Source organism: Chenopodium album, chromosome 20 (assembly GCF_948465745.1).
Source record: "Chenopodium album chromosome 20, dcCheAlbu1.1, whole genome shotgun sequence".
Lineage (NCBI taxonomy): Eukaryota > Viridiplantae > Streptophyta > Magnoliopsida > Caryophyllales > Amaranthaceae > Chenopodium > Chenopodium album.
This window is the reverse complement of record NC_137853.1, coordinates 41,618,032-41,634,431: the sequence shown is the minus strand read 5'-3', so window position 1 is coordinate 41,634,431 and position 16,400 is coordinate 41,618,032. Positions and strand designations below refer to the sequence as shown.

The 16,400-nt window shown below is 35.2% G+C and overlaps 2 protein-coding genes and 1 non-coding gene across 4 annotated transcripts; all 3 read right to left on the bottom strand.

The window, feature by feature from the left end:
* Nucleotides 1-462: 462 nt before the first annotated feature.
* On the bottom strand, nucleotides 463-9,090 carry LOC145598755 (dihydroorotase, mitochondrial-like). 2 transcript variants are annotated; one of them, XM_081655146.1, is made up of 10 exons: nucleotides 8,933-9,090; nucleotides 8,321-8,383; nucleotides 7,501-7,646; nucleotides 7,230-7,411; nucleotides 3,137-3,273; nucleotides 2,437-2,602; nucleotides 2,185-2,301; nucleotides 1,811-1,971; nucleotides 804-999; nucleotides 463-727 (listed from the first exon to the last, which is right to left on the bottom strand). In XM_081655146.1, exons 2-9 carry the CDS (start codon nucleotides 8,348-8,350, stop codon nucleotides 808-810), a joined length of 1,131 nt encoding a protein of 376 aa, XP_081511272.1. In that variant the 5' UTR covers nucleotides 8,351-8,383; nucleotides 8,933-9,090; the 3' UTR covers nucleotides 463-727; nucleotides 804-807. The 2 variants fall into 2 exon arrangements, with proteins under 2 accessions (XP_081511272.1, XP_081511271.1); XM_081655145.1 differs by having other exon boundaries at nucleotides 463-999.
* Nucleotides 9,091-9,143: 53 nt separating this feature from the next.
* On the bottom strand, nucleotides 9,144-9,217 carry TRNAN-GUU (transfer RNA asparagine (anticodon GUU)). Its single transcript has one exon. It is a non-coding gene; the product is annotated as a tRNA-Asn (tRNA).
* Nucleotides 9,218-11,123: 1,906 nt separating this feature from the next.
* LOC145598095 (stachyose synthase-like) lies at nucleotides 11,124-14,556 on the bottom strand. The gene is made up of 4 exons (XM_081654401.1): nucleotides 12,839-14,556; nucleotides 12,571-12,748; nucleotides 12,018-12,385; nucleotides 11,124-11,826 (listed from the first exon to the last, which is right to left on the bottom strand). Exons 1-4 carry the CDS (start codon nucleotides 14,333-14,335, stop codon nucleotides 11,260-11,262), a joined length of 2,610 nt encoding a protein of 869 aa, XP_081510527.1. The 5' UTR covers nucleotides 14,336-14,556; the 3' UTR covers nucleotides 11,124-11,259.
* Between the last annotated feature and the right edge of the window lie 1,844 nt (nucleotides 14,557-16,400).

Below are 16,400 nucleotides of genomic sequence, written 5' to 3'. Positions count from 1 at the left end.
TTGACCATAAGAAAATAAATGGAATATAATGAAGATAAACATCGGATATTCATGGGCTTAAGCTGAAATGGCTTGCTAAGGCCATTCTTCGTCTGTTTGAACTTTGAAGTGTTATTAGAGAAGAAAATAAAAGTTTATTTATTTATTTATTTATTATTTTTTAAATATTTTTATATATATATCATAGAACAATAGTACTGATTTAAGTCAATTTACTCATTGAGATGGAGTGGGTAATTGGGTATGATTGAGCAACCCGGTCGGATGCAAGTAGTAAGTTGTAAAACAATTCATGTAAACTCAGCTACATAAACTAGTTTAGGGAAATCTCAGGCAGCAAACAATGCATCAGGATGAATACAACCACAAATGGGAGAGTTTACGCAAAAACGAAAACAATCACAAGTTTGATCTGTACAAGAACAACAAATAAAGCTATCAGTAAAATAGAAGGGTAAAAAATGAGAAAGAAAGATGAAAAACACCCTTCTCAAATGAATATAGCTTGAATAAAATCAGGTTACACTGTTCTCAGATTACAAATATGAATCAAACTTTAAAGTTCTTCGTAATCTTTGTCCTAAGATCGACTAAAACAGAGAAGTCTCTATTTTGGGTCATTTCTTATTTCTCATGAAAGGGGCAAGGGAACTCTTACAAGACTGCCCATACATATCAGATTACAGCAGCCGTAGTACACATTCAGAAGCCTGAAGTTTTTGAAGGACTAAGCGAACATATATTATGACTGGGAAAATTGAAACAAAAAGTACTAGAAGTTTAAGATAGATGAGGGATCATACTGTGTCAATAAGATGGCTTCCAGTCAAGCATTTGTCCGGCAAACATAGGGATAATTTCTCCGGAAGAGAAAGGGATATGGTCGGGGACTTTCCATGGTTCTTTTTTCAACTTGATCTTCGATGTATTCCTTGGAAGACCGTAAAAATCAGGTCCATTGAAGCTTGTAAATGCCTCTAATTTGTCAAGGGCACCTGCCTGAAAAGATAAATGAAGCAGCAAATTAACTTCCAGCAATTGCTAATCAAAATACATACAAAAGAGTAAACAATTTCCACATTATTGTGCTTCCAGTTCGAGATGACCCCAGAATGGACACGCAATTACCGATAGATTATATAAGGTGTTAAATGATTGTTTGCATTCTTTGCTAGAGGAAGATGATATATTTGGATAATACATCTATAACGTGTACCTAAAAAGGCTAAAGGCAAGTGAAAATCATAAACTTTTGCGCCACCATATTACACTTGCCCACAAGTACTAAACACATTGACCTGATCTGAAATTACACTGCAATACTGAATGCTGTAGGATTAGTTCTTAATTAAGGCCCGGCATTTTATTTTTCTCTTATGCTGGAAAGAAAAGGAAATCCAGCGGAAGAGAGAATGTATTCAATATTCATTGTTAAGCCGACGATAGAGCTTGAAAATTGGTAAAAAGTGGACAATCAGTTATATAAATTCTTAATTGCAGTATACTCTTAAGGTTGACCATCAAATCCTCTCTAGGCCTCCACTTCCCCTTGCCTTCAATCTTCTTTTCTCTCATCTTAAACATTTTCTCAAGCACTGAAGCACCTGTACTGAGTTTATGTTATATAAAATCTACACGCTTAGATTAGGTTAGTTCAGGTTGGATGCACCTTATTACTTTCCACATGCACAAGACGAGCTAAACATTTGAACTTAAAATCATAGAAGTATTTAGCTTAAGCCCATCAAGTAAAAAAAACAAACAAAAAACTTGAAGCGATAAATAGAATAAATTATGGTATGAGCTATACCTCTTCAAAGACCTTGGCATATAGAGATAGAGCAACAGGGGAATTAAATATTCCAGCACATCCACAGGAACTCTCTTTCTTTTGCTTCTCATGAGGAGCACTATCAGTCCCAAGAAAATATTGCTTACTCCCACTGGTTACTGCTGAAAGAATTGTCTGCCCTGCATTAGCAATTGCAAGGTACAATCAGACCATGCAGATAGCAAAGAAAAAAAAAAAGGACAAAAACTCATGTCAAGACACCACTGAGCACATTTCACAGTATCTTCTTCTATAGTTGGAGCATATTAAGGTAAATAATCAGCCTAAATTCTTTCACATACATAGTATATAGGAAATATGGATGTTTATAGTGCAAATGAAACAATACATACTATGGATTTCTCTTTTGAGCACTGGAAGACAATAGTTATGCGGCTGCAACCCTCCTTGGAAGAGGGAGTTTCTATTCAGAATGATGTGCTGTGGGGTCACGGTAGCTGCGACAGTTCCTGATTAGCATAATGGAACAAGATAGTGGCAAATCAAATTGCAGCTGAAAGAAAATTAAATTAAATTAAATTGAAAAACTGACAAAAATACCTAAGAGATAGACATTGTTAAAAGAAACAAAACAATATTCCTACCTGTATTGCATGATTCAATAAACTTCACAGCATCTGCCGTAGTGATATGCTCCATTACAACTTTTAAATGCGGTAGTTTCTGAATTAAAGGTCTTAAAACCGTCTCGATAAAAACTTTTTCACGGTCAAATATATCTATGTCAGGATCTGTAACCTCTCCATGGACCTAATACGAATTGCCATAGTTAATAAAGGACAGATTCTACATTTTCACATGAGCAAAGTTAAAGAGATGATAAACTGTCATAGAGTTATTCATTGTTGTACCATTAAAGCATAATTTGGTTAATCAAGTAGCATCAGAAAGTTCCAGGATGGTTAATGGTCAATGATATGCCAAGCCACCCACCTACAATTCAAGTCCACCCCCCCCCCCCCCCCCACACCAAAAAAAAAAAAAAAAAAAAAGGGAAAAATCTTAGATGTCACTGAAGTCCAAATGAGAAATCAAGTTTAGCCACCAAAAAACTACCAGCATATCTCATCTGTTTGTCATTATGGACTCCATAGCTTGATGTGGCATTATGAAGAGAGAGGAAACAATTTAAAGGTATTTTTGTTTTATAAGTTTTAACATTAGAATTCTTTTCTCTTACCAGTTCATTAAGACAAAATTAGAAATTTCCAATGGAATGGAGAAATTTGTTTCTCTCCACCAAATTAGTTTAGTAGACTTTGTATTTTATAAAAGAAAACTTACCAACAGAGGCATATTTTGCTCAGCCATCTCTTGGAGCACCGGCAAACACTTTCCAAACAGATCAGTGACACCATCCTGTGAATTAGTTGTTGCGCCAGCAGGGTACAGTTTTACAGCATAAACCACCTCACTTTCTCCTGTTAAAGGAATCAGCCACAGGTAATCAAAAAACAGAATTACATTCAAAGATAAGAGTATCTTGTCGAAGACTCTTGCTAAGGATAGTAACAGTAATTGCAAAAACACAATCATAGACTCCCATGACTCTATACCAAGAACCCAATTCAGTAAACCAGCAATGCTCTATCATAAAATGAGAACAGTGAATGAAATGAGAGAACAATGAATATATGGCATATGTGTTAGATTCCAATCAATACTTAAACCGTGACAATATGGCAAGGGAATGAAAAGCCATAGAGAGTACTGAGTGAACAAGATAACCTCATGTAATGCATGCAACAACAACATAGTGGTAAGTAATGAACGGGTGGCTTTAGGTTTGATAACCAAATGAAGGAAACCCAACACCTAATTAAGACCCCCATATGACAAGGTTACCATCTTTCACCACTCTTGACTACCAGTGTAACAAATTTTCAACATAGCCATATATTTGAAGCAGACTCGTTTTTGGGATTTTATAAACCTATTGGCAGGCCTTTTATAGTTCCAAACAACCTTTTATAACCTCATGAGGCACCCCATACACCCCTTACAATTTTGGAAAATATTCACCAACTATAGACAAAAAGTGTGGATTAAAGCCTTCAATTTTGGTAATTTTTTACTTTTCAAAATCCGCCAAGGACAGAAGCCGAGTTGCTTTCCATGGAACCCATGAGACACCATGAGGCTATTTGGGTGTCAGAATCATCCACTTTGCCTTTAAACTGTTAATCTAGCCGAATACGTACACCCCTTCCTTCATTAACTCAAGGCTACTAGTCTACTACGGGCCTTTTATATGGTTCTAAATAACATCATATGACCCCATATTCCTCCCCTACCATCACTTGATAAATCTTTGAAATTAGTCATGCTTCGTGTATACCCCTTAAAATTTGGTCTCTGAAGAACATGCAACATAATGCATCCTAGGGCCCCAAAGGGCTCCAGAAGGCCTACTTAGTGCCCGAAACCATCTCATCCAGCCTATCCTTGTAATTATCATGTCCTAAAATGTCTTTTTTACCTTGCTTTGGCCTTGTGTTGTCTTGCGGTCTTGCCTTGCCAAGCCAAGACGTTATACACAATAGCCAAAAAGTGGTTTTTTTTTTGGAAATTTTGCAAAAAACCACCTTTTAAATCTTGTTTTTTGCATTTAACCACCTTTTAAAAAAAATGTTGCAAAAAACCACCAATTTTAAAAATTTTGTTGCAACTTACCACCAATTCAATGTAAAACAATTGATATTTGGCTAAAAAAGTGGTAATTTGCAACAAAATTTTTAAAATTGGTGGTATTTTGCAACATTATTTTTAAAAGGTGGTTATTTGCAAAAAACAAGATTTAAAAAGTGGTTTTTTGCAAAATTTCCTTTTTTTTTTTTATATACCTTGTCCTTGTGCTCATATCCTTTGCCTAGATCATGATGTGCCTTAACTTGGCAGCAACACCCAAACAGCCAAACCCCAATGCCTTTGCATGCTATGGCATAGGAAGCAGCATCGCCTAGGCTACACGAAGAAAATACTAAACAAGGGGGAAAATCATTTATGCCAAACCAGAAAAAGATTATACAAAAAAAAAAAAAAAAAAAAAAAAAAAAAAAAAAAAAAAAGGATCTAGTCAACTATATAATGATAGGTAATGAATGGGTGGCTTTAGGTTTTGATAATCTAAGGATTCATGACACCTTAATAAGGCCCCATATTGCCAAGTTGGTTATTGGAAGCATTACTCCTAGCTCTTTGACTTCTAAATGTAACAAATTTTAAAATAGCCATATAACAGCCCTATTAGTAGATCTCTTGTGGTTTCAAACCAACTTTTAGAAATTCAGGGGACACTCCATGCAATCACCTCTTATTGCCTTTATTTTTGGACAATTTTCAACTTTTTTGAGTCCGAAAAGGAAAGGGTTTGGGTTGCTTTTCAGAGATCCCACGAGACCCAAGGAGGCCATTTCGGTGGTTGGAAGTTGGAACCATTCACTTTGCCTTTAAATTGTTAAATAAGCCAATTACATACATGCTTCCCTTTATTAACTCAAGGATATCATGAGCTTTTATGTGACCTACTAGTGGTCGCATATGATTTCAAACAACCTTATATTGCCATCAATACCATGAATGTCTCCCATACCATCACTTGAGTTTTTGACATTGGAAACCTATAATCTTAAAACATTGCTCGTTTTCATGTATTGCTCTAAATAACATTTTTGGACCGCACAAGCTTATGCATCAAGATGTTTTATGAGGTTCCCAAAAGGCCTCTCGGTGCCCAAAACCATCTCATTATGCATTGCCCTACCCCTCATTATCATGCCTTAAGATGTCTTTCATTGTCTTGGTTTGCCCTTTGCCCTAAGGCAAACTAAGACGGTACCTTTAATTGCCAAAAATAGATATATTTTATGCCTTGTCGTCATTCCCATACCCTTTGCACAGGCCATGGTGTGCCTTGACTCCCCACGCCCATGGCCTGCCTTGACTCCCCATGCCTTAGTGTGGCAGCTAGAGCTCCTACTCGCCTAGGTGTGCCTTGGCTCAGCATGTGCATGGCAGCGACGAAGAAAGTAAACAAGGGGAAAAAACATATTATGCCAAACTAGAAAACGTCTATACACAAAACCACTTCTTTGATTAAATTTACAGCTTAATAGTAACTAATAGTAAGTATGAATGGGTGGGCAGCCTTGGGTTTGTTAACCTATCGAACAATTCCTGACAACTCAATAGGACCTGGGATGTCATGTTGGTGATTGGAACCATTTCTTACAGGTCTTGACTGACAACACAACAAATATCCAAAATTGCCATATAATTGGAGCAAACTCATTTTTGGAACTTTAAAGACCTATTAGTAGGGTTTTTTATGGTTTCAAACCAACTTTTATGACTCTAGGGAACACCCCACACTTTCAGTTTAATTTTGAAAAAGTTCTCAAAATTGGTCCAAAAGCGTGAATTATAGCCTTCATTTTTTTTGACAATTTTCAACTTTTTTGGACCCGTAAAGAAAACAGGCTGGGGTGCTTCTCATAAACCCCACAAGACCCTGGGAGTCTATTTGAATGTTTAGAACCATCCACTTTACCAATGATGTACACACCTCTCTTCATTAACTGAAGATAACTATGAATGGGCCTTTATGTAACTGATTAGTGGCTTTATATAGTTCCATACAACATAATATGATCCCAAATGCCTCTACCATCAATTGTGTTTTCAACACTAGGTCCCAAAATCTCTAATTCATTTTTGTGTATTAGCCTTCAAATATGGCCTCGTAAGAATAATTTTGGACCTGAGAAGGTTATGCATCGAGTCACTTCCTAGAGGCCTACTTGGTTCTTTGAACCATCTCATCATGCCTTCGTCCACCCCTCGTTATCATGTCTTAAGATGCCAGGTGTTGCCTTGATTTGGCTTTGTGTTGCTTGCCTCGGCCTTGTGTTGTATTGCCTTTCCCTAAAGGCTAGCCAAGAAGCTATCCTTAATTGCCAATATTAAGTGTTTTTTTATGCCTTGTCCTCACTCCCATGCCTTATGTCCATGCCACTTGGTTAGGCCATGGCGTGCCTTGATTGGCAGCATGGCTTGGGAAGCAGCAGCAGCATGCCAGCGCCCGCAACATCAGGCCAGCATGGCCGCAGTGGTGAAGACACTGAATAAGGGGGAAAACATTTATGCAAACTAGAAAAAGGTTCTGCTAAAAGACTTTGATTAAATTTGTAGCTGGTGTCCCCCCCCCCCCCCCCAAAAAAAAAATGAAGTAAAGCAACTACACACACAGGCATATTCTGAGTTTCTGACACAAGTTTCTTTTGCACTACACAAATACAAATCACAATCAGCTATAGGATTTTGGGGAGTTGCAATCTGAACAACATTTTAAAGCTCAAAATTAAAAATCTGGACTTACTGGCAAGCTTGATCTCATTAGGGCTGGTTTTATCAGTCAAATACAGTGTCATGAGAGGATTGAAGTCGCTGCCAGCGGGAAGTACATCCATAATAGACTCTCGATAAGCAACAGCAGCAGCTGTAGTAGTAACAGGAGGCCTTAGATTAGGCATAACAATTGCCCTTCCAAAATGTCTTGCACTGAATTACAAAAGGATACAGCACACTTCACAACAATCCTCAGAAGTATGACACATACAAAAAAAATTATACTTCTTCTTAAGACTTACCTATACGGAGCAACCGCGGCAAGAAGATCTCCATCACGGAGATGAAGATGCCAATCATCAGGGCGTGTCAGAGTCAGTTCCATCTTTACTGCTTTAACATTTATTTTGTTAAACCTTTTAGCCCTGGGAATAGGCAATTTTGATACCTAACAGAACAAAGATTTATAAGATTTGGCAGCAATAAATTTAGAACCCAATGAGGACAAGATTATCAAGATCAATAATAAGATGCTGGATAGGTGAGGACTCAATGAATAAGAACATGCATCCCTTTGACAAATTTAATTAAGACAAGCACTGACATGTTTTACCACATATGAAGCAGCAGTGATCATTAGACATTGACATTATGACACAAGAAAAAGAACATGAATTTAAGAGCTTTCGCAGCTGGCCTGCCAATAATTTTTACTCTATTATATGATTACAGCCTAAGTACTGGTTTTGGAATGCTGGAATGCTTTCTTTCAATTACATGAAAGTTATGACACTCTGACCGATGAATAGCAAATTATCAAAGGTTTTGTTCATCCAGCTTTCACAACTTTCTGAATTAGTCTTCAAACAACACCAAGATTCCAGAAGATAGACGCATAGTATAACCATCCAGTTTAATTCCCGATACAGTATAGGGTGACAGATAGATTGATAATATATTGTTGAATGGAAAACAGCTAAGTTCCTAAGTAAATCAATCAACAGCACAAAATGTTTCTACAAAGTTAATTATAATACTTCATTTAAGTACACAGTATTCTTCTCGAGAACATCAATTACACAGTAAACAAAATACAGGAACTCACTTAACTATAATGCTTACATTGTATGATAAGGTTGACGCGTTTATCATCTGGTTACGCCAGCAAAGAGCACTGCATACAACCTAAAATCCCACATCACCAGAAAGAGTAGATTAGCTAAACAAGTTCAGAATCTTTACTGTAAGAAATTTCATTACATTCTGAATAAAATCTAAAGGTCAAATGAACTTATCAAGCAAAATTAACTAGCAATTCGTATAAGATAATCCAATGTAAATGCCATTTGTAAATTCAAGACTGATATAACAATAACCTCCATTATCTCAAATTCTTTTCAAACACTTTCATCTCAAAAACAATGTAACATAACACTAATTACATCCGGATTTAGTTGTCACATTTGTTGTTCAAATTACACATTCAACTATCAATGTATACAGACATAATTAGATAAAATAAAATAAAAATAAAGTAAAAATCAGTAAAGGTGACAACTTTTTTCAGAAATTAAATTATCCAAAAAACCCAGTACCCTAACTAAGAAAACTGAGGTTTCTACTAATTATAATCAAGAAAAATACAAAATTTGTTCGTTTGTAAATGAAATTAAATCATAATTACAAAAAAAAAGGGGGGGGGGGGGGGGGGGGGGGGGGGATTAAAAAGTTAACCTTTTAGTTGCTGAAATTGTAATTGAGAATAGCTATTAGTTGCTGAATCTGTGTTCTGTAACAGGGGAATCTCCAAAACGATTAAAGCCTGAAGAAGAATGTAATAAGTGTAGGTTGAATTAGAGAGAAGAACCAGAGAGAACACTGCCAAAATTAAGGGTTTAATGTGGTTGAGGGGGAAAAAAAAAAGAATAAAAAAAAAAGTTTGAAACGCTAGAAGGAGGGGTCGAACCTCCGACCTTGTGGTTAACAGCCACACGCTCTAACCAACTGAGCTATTCCAGCTTATTGGTATACATGTACACTGGTAAGTATATAAATTCACTATATGTTAATCAAAGTTAAAATACAAAAAAAATAATCCAGTGACATTTTTACAAAAAATAGTATGGTTTATTAGGGGAAAAAATCGAAAACTTTATATGACAAAAAGAAGTGTGTTATAGTTGTCTAATACAGTACTCGTCATCGTATTGCTCAGTATTTGTATAAGGCAGCCTAAAATACTCTATGCAATATTCATACGGGGTTATAAAGTGTACATTTGTAATATAATGATGTAATACGGTTTTTATTCAAGTATTTTGCATCATATAGTTGGAAAAGGACTATATATATTGACACTAATTAATAATTGTTGAGTCAAATAAAACGATTTATTTCAAAATTTTAGGTTTAGTTAGTTAAGATATTGCTTCTAGTGAAACGGTTAAGTTAGTTAGAAGTTGTGGATATATGGTCGGTCCAAGACCTTTATTTTGTTCATTTCTTTACGTCATTTAGCAAGAGTAGTAGTAGGCCATATTAAACCGACCATTATCTTGTTAATTGAAAGAAAAGTCAAATTTAGTATAAGCATCATAGAAACCATTGCTTGCTAATTGGAAATTAACACGTTATAATTTTTCTTCATGTAAATGACCACTTCTTAAAAGTCAGTGTGTTGGATTAATCTACTATTTGACAACTATGCCTAATGTCCTTTTAGCTAGGAATCCAAGGTACTTGTTTAGTTAATTAGATGTTGAAATGGTAGTTACAAGGTTTATCCACATGTTATCTTCTAATAAGCCTTAAAGAGAGGATGCAAGAAAGGTACGTCTTATGTATTGGCTAATTAGGTCGCTTTCATCACAATGGACTTGAGAAGTTGAGAGTAAATTGGTTAGTATATTCGGAAATTATGCTTTATGGTGTTATGGGTTTGGATATGGTTCTAAAAAAAACACTCTTTTATAATCTAATCTAAATAAGTGTACAGATAATTAAACCAGGTATAGAATAGAAATATAAAATAATATTATAATCTTTTGAACTTTCTTGAAATATCGGTTAATATACTTAAAGTTGAGGTCTAAGGATAGGATGCCACAACTTGCATATATAATAACAATATATTACTTGCACAAAGTTTATAACCATACTTTTATCAAAGTTGTTGGCGTTGGCTTAAAAGAGTATGGGAAACGGCTAATGGTTGTAAGCTAGCAAGTTCCAGAGTCTTCTTCTGTTAACATATGATATGACCCTCCATGGTCCATTAAACATTTTTATACACTTTCTATCATGGATCTCCCTTTAGCACAAAGACATTATATATTAATGGCAGTATGGTTCAATGGCATCCTCAAGTTAAGGCTTTGACTCTTTGAGTGCTTTTAAAAGATTGTTGGGGTTCCTGAAGATTCTAGCGGTAGATCCCTCTCGGAACATACAAGTATATTTCGACAAGAATTATTAAAGTATTATCTTTTCGGAAATAATTTAGATCACAAATTCACATTTTATGTTAGTGTCACATTACTAGTTCAAATTACATTATTGACGTGACTTGACATTCAATTTTGAAAATAGGAAGTAGAAGAGCACAATATAACATCTAAACAATCTTTTCATTGCAAGTTCTAATCCTAATTAATACGAAGTACTATTATTTGAAGAATATTGCTACACGCACGTATCCATTTGGAAATTTCAAGCATTTTAGGGAAAAATAATTTTGGCCTTGAAAGTTGTAATAGTTTTTTTATATTGACATTCAACATTTAAGGGTTTATTTGGACTTTGGAGTGATACAAATTGAAATTGGATAAAGTTTCAAACCAAAATCAAAACATGATACTTGTATTAAGATCAATCAATAATAGGTAAATTTGCAATATCAAAATATATGATACAAATATTCCGTCTCCATATATTTTTTTTCTCACAAATTAAATATCAAAACTTACAATATTCACTCATGAAACATTAATAAATACGTAGTAAAACCAAATTCCAAAAACTAAAAAGAAGCAAAATTTAAAGAATTATTAATACATTTTTTTTCAATATTGAACAATGACTTCAGAAACACCATCAGTCTCTTCAATCCATGACAAATCAAACACCAACTTGTTCTGATCATTAGACCATTCAAATGCCACTTCCTCACCATTCACAATGCAATTCTTTGGCTCCACATTTGAATAGGCCAACAAACACCCTCCTCCTTTGATCTTCATCCTAGCACCCGAGTCCATGAACTCGAGTTCTTGGATCGTTCCTCCACTATTGAACATGTTGGTTAGACCAATTGGCGCGAACTTGACATTTTGTCCTAGCACCTTAACCGGGACAAAGCTGAAAATTTCGAAAGATGATGGGTCCAACACGACATGGATTGGGTCGGATTCGAGTGTCACCAAGTGTAGTGAATCTGCTTGGTTGAGGTACACAACATACTCTTCAGCAAAACCCATTTCTAGACCTTCCAATGTTTGGTCCCATTCTATATCCTTCACATGTACTGAACCTTCCATAGTTTTGTAACATTCCTTGTACCCCTTTATCCTTCTTTCTTGCCTGTCCCACCCTGCTCCTTGGCAGTTAAATGCTCCAATAACAGCTCCATACTTCATACATAAAAAGTTAAAAACACGCCCGAGTTAGCCCAAAATCTTAAGGTCAATCGTACAAAAAAAATAGTGTAACCTTTAATATGAAACTGGTGTGATTTTATGTGACTAGACCTGACAAAACGGACTCATACCTTACACAGTACAACCCGAATTACCCAAATATAAGAAAAAAGAACATGTTATACCTTATTGAAGTTCCATATTTTAAGAATAGATTCTTGATCAAAGAGAGGGTTCTTGAACAGAACATCCCTAGTTGGCAGAGCAAAGTGTTGACATTTGGGGATGGTTCCATCAGGATGAACCAACTTCTTAAGGAGATCAAAGTCATGACCTCCTAGTGAGTCGCTAACATAGATCGGTCCACCACAGATGGCTCGAGAGCCAGCATGGAACTTAGCACAGACGTGATCACTTTGGAACATGTCCCAATCAGGGTGGAATATCTGACCCATCCATAAGCTATTATATGAGCAATGAATCATATGTACACCTTGTAGCCAAAACACCCCATTTGGGTCTCCATTTGGATCTTGGAACCAAAAATCATCACCTATTTTCGATGTTTTCAACAACCAACTTAGTACAAATAAAAGAATCACTAGGATATGTTTCAGGAAATATAATAATTTCATGATAAGCGTCAATAAGTTCAAATAAATTTTAATAAGTTCATTTGAGGTCGGATAAGGAGATTTAATTAGATGAAAATTAAAGACGAAGCCATAATGTTCATACCGACTCTTCCCATGGATATTTGTTTGGTTCCAAGCAATAGGAAGTCATTGCATTGCTCCATGCTAGATAAAAGGTTGGTGCCATTGAAGTTCTTCTCCAAAGATTTGGACAGTCCATCATAATATTTCTTTGCTAGCTCTACTCTACCTCCAAATTCCTCACATACATATTCAAGTGTCTACAAAAATATCAAAGCAAATTAACAAACATTAAAAAGTAAAATGTTAAGAACATTATGAAACGGAGGTATAATTAGTAAAATAGTTACCTGAATAACATCAACTTTAACACCAGTAATTCCAGCACTAGCAAGGTAGGAATGCATAGAATCATATAGTTCAGCAGCTTGATCAGGATGAACTAGTCCAATTCCACCTTCAACAATTTTATCAACAGCAAGATCATCCATTGTTCCTGCTAAACTAGGTGACAGTTTACAAGGTACTGCACTTGCATTAAGATGTGTTGTTTCAGGCCGAACACCACCCCAAGCACCACAAAGAGCATGCCATACCCAAATATCATCCAATCCCTTAAACTTAGTCCTAAGATCCTTAGTAAAAGCCTTCATACCATATTCCTCAACTTCATCACTACTACTATTATGATCACTTGCTTCATTTTCGTGTTCGTTTTCGTTTTCTCCTCCCATCAACTCATCTAGCTCTTGCTTCAACATTTGAATCTTGTCCTCAAGGGTAGACAAATCAGTGTCACCTGATTGAATAGCCCTCTTAAGATCCTTCCCAGCGTGCTCGATTTCGATAGCTTTCGAGATGATCATTTTAGGCTTCATAGGATTGTAAGGTGGAGAATTAGGCCCTAACAACAAACCACCTTTGTATTTCCTAAACTTTTCACCTTCTTCAAACCTATGAAGTCTTGCAGTCATTTGCTCCCCACCAAGAACAAGACTCTTCCTATCTTCATGTAAGTCATCATCCTCATCACAATTAACACTTTGCCACCCATCATCAATGATCAAAAACCGAACCGAAAGCCCGGCTTTAGAAAACTCATCCACTCCATGAAACACACCCTTAGGCTCAACAGACAAGTAAAAAGCATCCCAAGTACACCAACCAAACTTGTCCAAAATACTAGGGGTACCCTTCTCTTCTAAGACCCTAAATGTGTTAAGGTGTACCCTTATAGCACTAAAAGCCTCTTTCATTAAATTATAAGGGTTGTCACAAACATGAACATAAGCTATGGCCTTAAAGGTTGACTCCCTAACCTTACTCGAACCGCTCTCGGCACAAAGCATTACATGACCATCATCCCCAGGGTTAAGGGCAGCCCTAAAACCACCCTCAATTAAGGGCACAATGAGAGCAAATGCCTTAACCTCGGGTACTTCGAGTAACACCCATTGAGTCTCCATTTGTAAGTCAGACCCACATTTTCCTACCCATTGAGTAGACCACCATGTCTTGAACCTAAATATGCTTAGGAAACTTCTGTCATGAAATTTTCCTAGGGAGTTTACCACCCTATCGGCGGGTTCTTCGACTTCAAACCCGAAGAACCCGCCTCGATGAGAGGTGGATTGTACACGTTGAAGGAGAGGAAAAGGAGCATCTGATTCAGAGTAGTTACAGATTGAGTTGAACTCAGTGAAGGAGACATTGTGAGGAATTTCAGACAGCAAGGTTACACCTTTTACACTGAATTTTCCATCATCAGATAAACTGAAATATTGATCTAAAGAATCAGCTCTTGTTAGGCTTAATTTTGGTACAATTGGGTTATTTGGGGGAGCCATAAATGATGAGAAAAACAGAGGAAAACAGGGGAAAACAGAGGAATATATAAAATTGTGGGAATTATGTATTATCCGTTCTTTTATAATGCGGAGAAATAATAGGCTTGAAAATGGGTTAATTTGAAGTATAATTGTATTTATATTCAATTACTGTAAAATTTGAGCTGGTAAGCAAGAATTTGTGAAGTAACAAATAAGAGGGAAAATTGGAAGAGACAGAAACAATGAATTGAAATTCTGTGCTGATTAAGTGAGAAGCTAATGCAATGTATAAATAGGTGATATTGTGTAGGACCCATTTCTGGAAAATAATGGGATATTTAACTCAAATTAATTGGATTCGAAGAATAAGTAAATTCTAGATCATATTTATTTATTCAGAGAAATTGGTTCAATACTTTAGTTTTTAATTGGTTCTTTTTTGTAGGAAAATTCTATAGATGTGACATGATTCAAATGAATCAGGGGTGCAAGGTACTGTGGCATCATCACAAATTCACAATTCATATTTTTCTTTACTCGTAATACTACTGTGATGTTATCATGTATTTGGACTGACATATATGAAATTATGAAGTATATAAGATTGTAGTTTTTTTCTTTGAATTGCAATAGTATATAGTTTGACGTATGTATCATATATGAACGAAGTATATACTGATATAAAGTATGTCGCTCCCTATTATATATACTCCATATTACGGCGTACTCTTTTTTAGTATAAAATACGTACTATGAGTATGCATGTTACTTGATTATCCTCATTATTTTTTGGACACAAGATTATCCTCAAATTATAATTTCATACTAACAATTTTTATTTGTTTTATTAATAGATAACAAGATGTTGATGAAAATGGTCAAAGTGATCCGTTAATAACGTAAATATGAAATATCAAATTGTTGCAATTTTAAGAAATTGGAGAAAGTATGCCTATGTCAATCATCGTGTCCATGCATGGATAGATGTTTACAACATATGTATTGAGATCATGACAAATGCATGATCTCAGATTTGTTTTGCCACACTGGCAGTTAGTTAGAGTTCTGCCAGCTCATTCTTTCATTCATTAATTATGTATTAATAGCTTCCCCTGTATCTATTTTTCATCAGAGTTTTTCATAATAAAATTTCCTCTTTAATCTACTTCTTCTTCTCTTCAATATTCTCTCTGTTTTCTTCTGAGATTTCTGGGTTTCTTATCAATATGGAATATAAGGCAAAAACATGAGAATATGCGGAAGACTAGATCTTTTGATGTGAAAGAAAGACACTTGTCAATTGACATGCATGAATGAAAAAATTATAGTAATAAACTAATTAATAATATAAACAATTAAAAGAGATTAGCAAGTAATTAAAATTACCTTCCCAAGATTCAAATACGTAGGGATAATTAACTTACTTGCATGAGAAGACAAAAAACTATTCATGCCGCCAAGAGTTAGATAGTTTTCGATAATGCTAATATTGGCTAAGCTAGTTAGTGATTTTGTACACGTTTTCTTTTTAATGTACGATGTAGACAACTTTTCATAATAAAAATGGCAATAGTAATATGATTTATGTTTATCCATTATTGTTGTGAGTTTTGAGTTTTCAATCTTTTCTTTAAATCCAATACATCTATCGTTCAATTTATGATAAAATTAGTAGTTAACTACGTACATCGATAATTTATGATCAAATTAGTAGCTAACTATATTGACTAATACAGAAATTTATGTTTGATTAGTTGATCATACAAAGGTAAGAGGTGTGTTTTCGATCATTGAATACTACAATGACTTTACAAATTTTTGTAGGGTATTATAAAATTCATCTTGGTATATACTCCTCTCATAATTTTAATTATTTTACTAAAGTTTACTCTTGTAAATTATATTTATAAAAGTTTAAGATTGAAAATGACCATTAAGATGCATGAAGCAAAACGGGAGTATTAATTATGAAAATGGTGAAAGTATATAAAGTGGATGGTGGATATTTTATTAGATGTCAATGCAATTGATGATGACACCTACCTTCAAGATAATGTGTGTTGTAGAGATTTAAATAAATCAA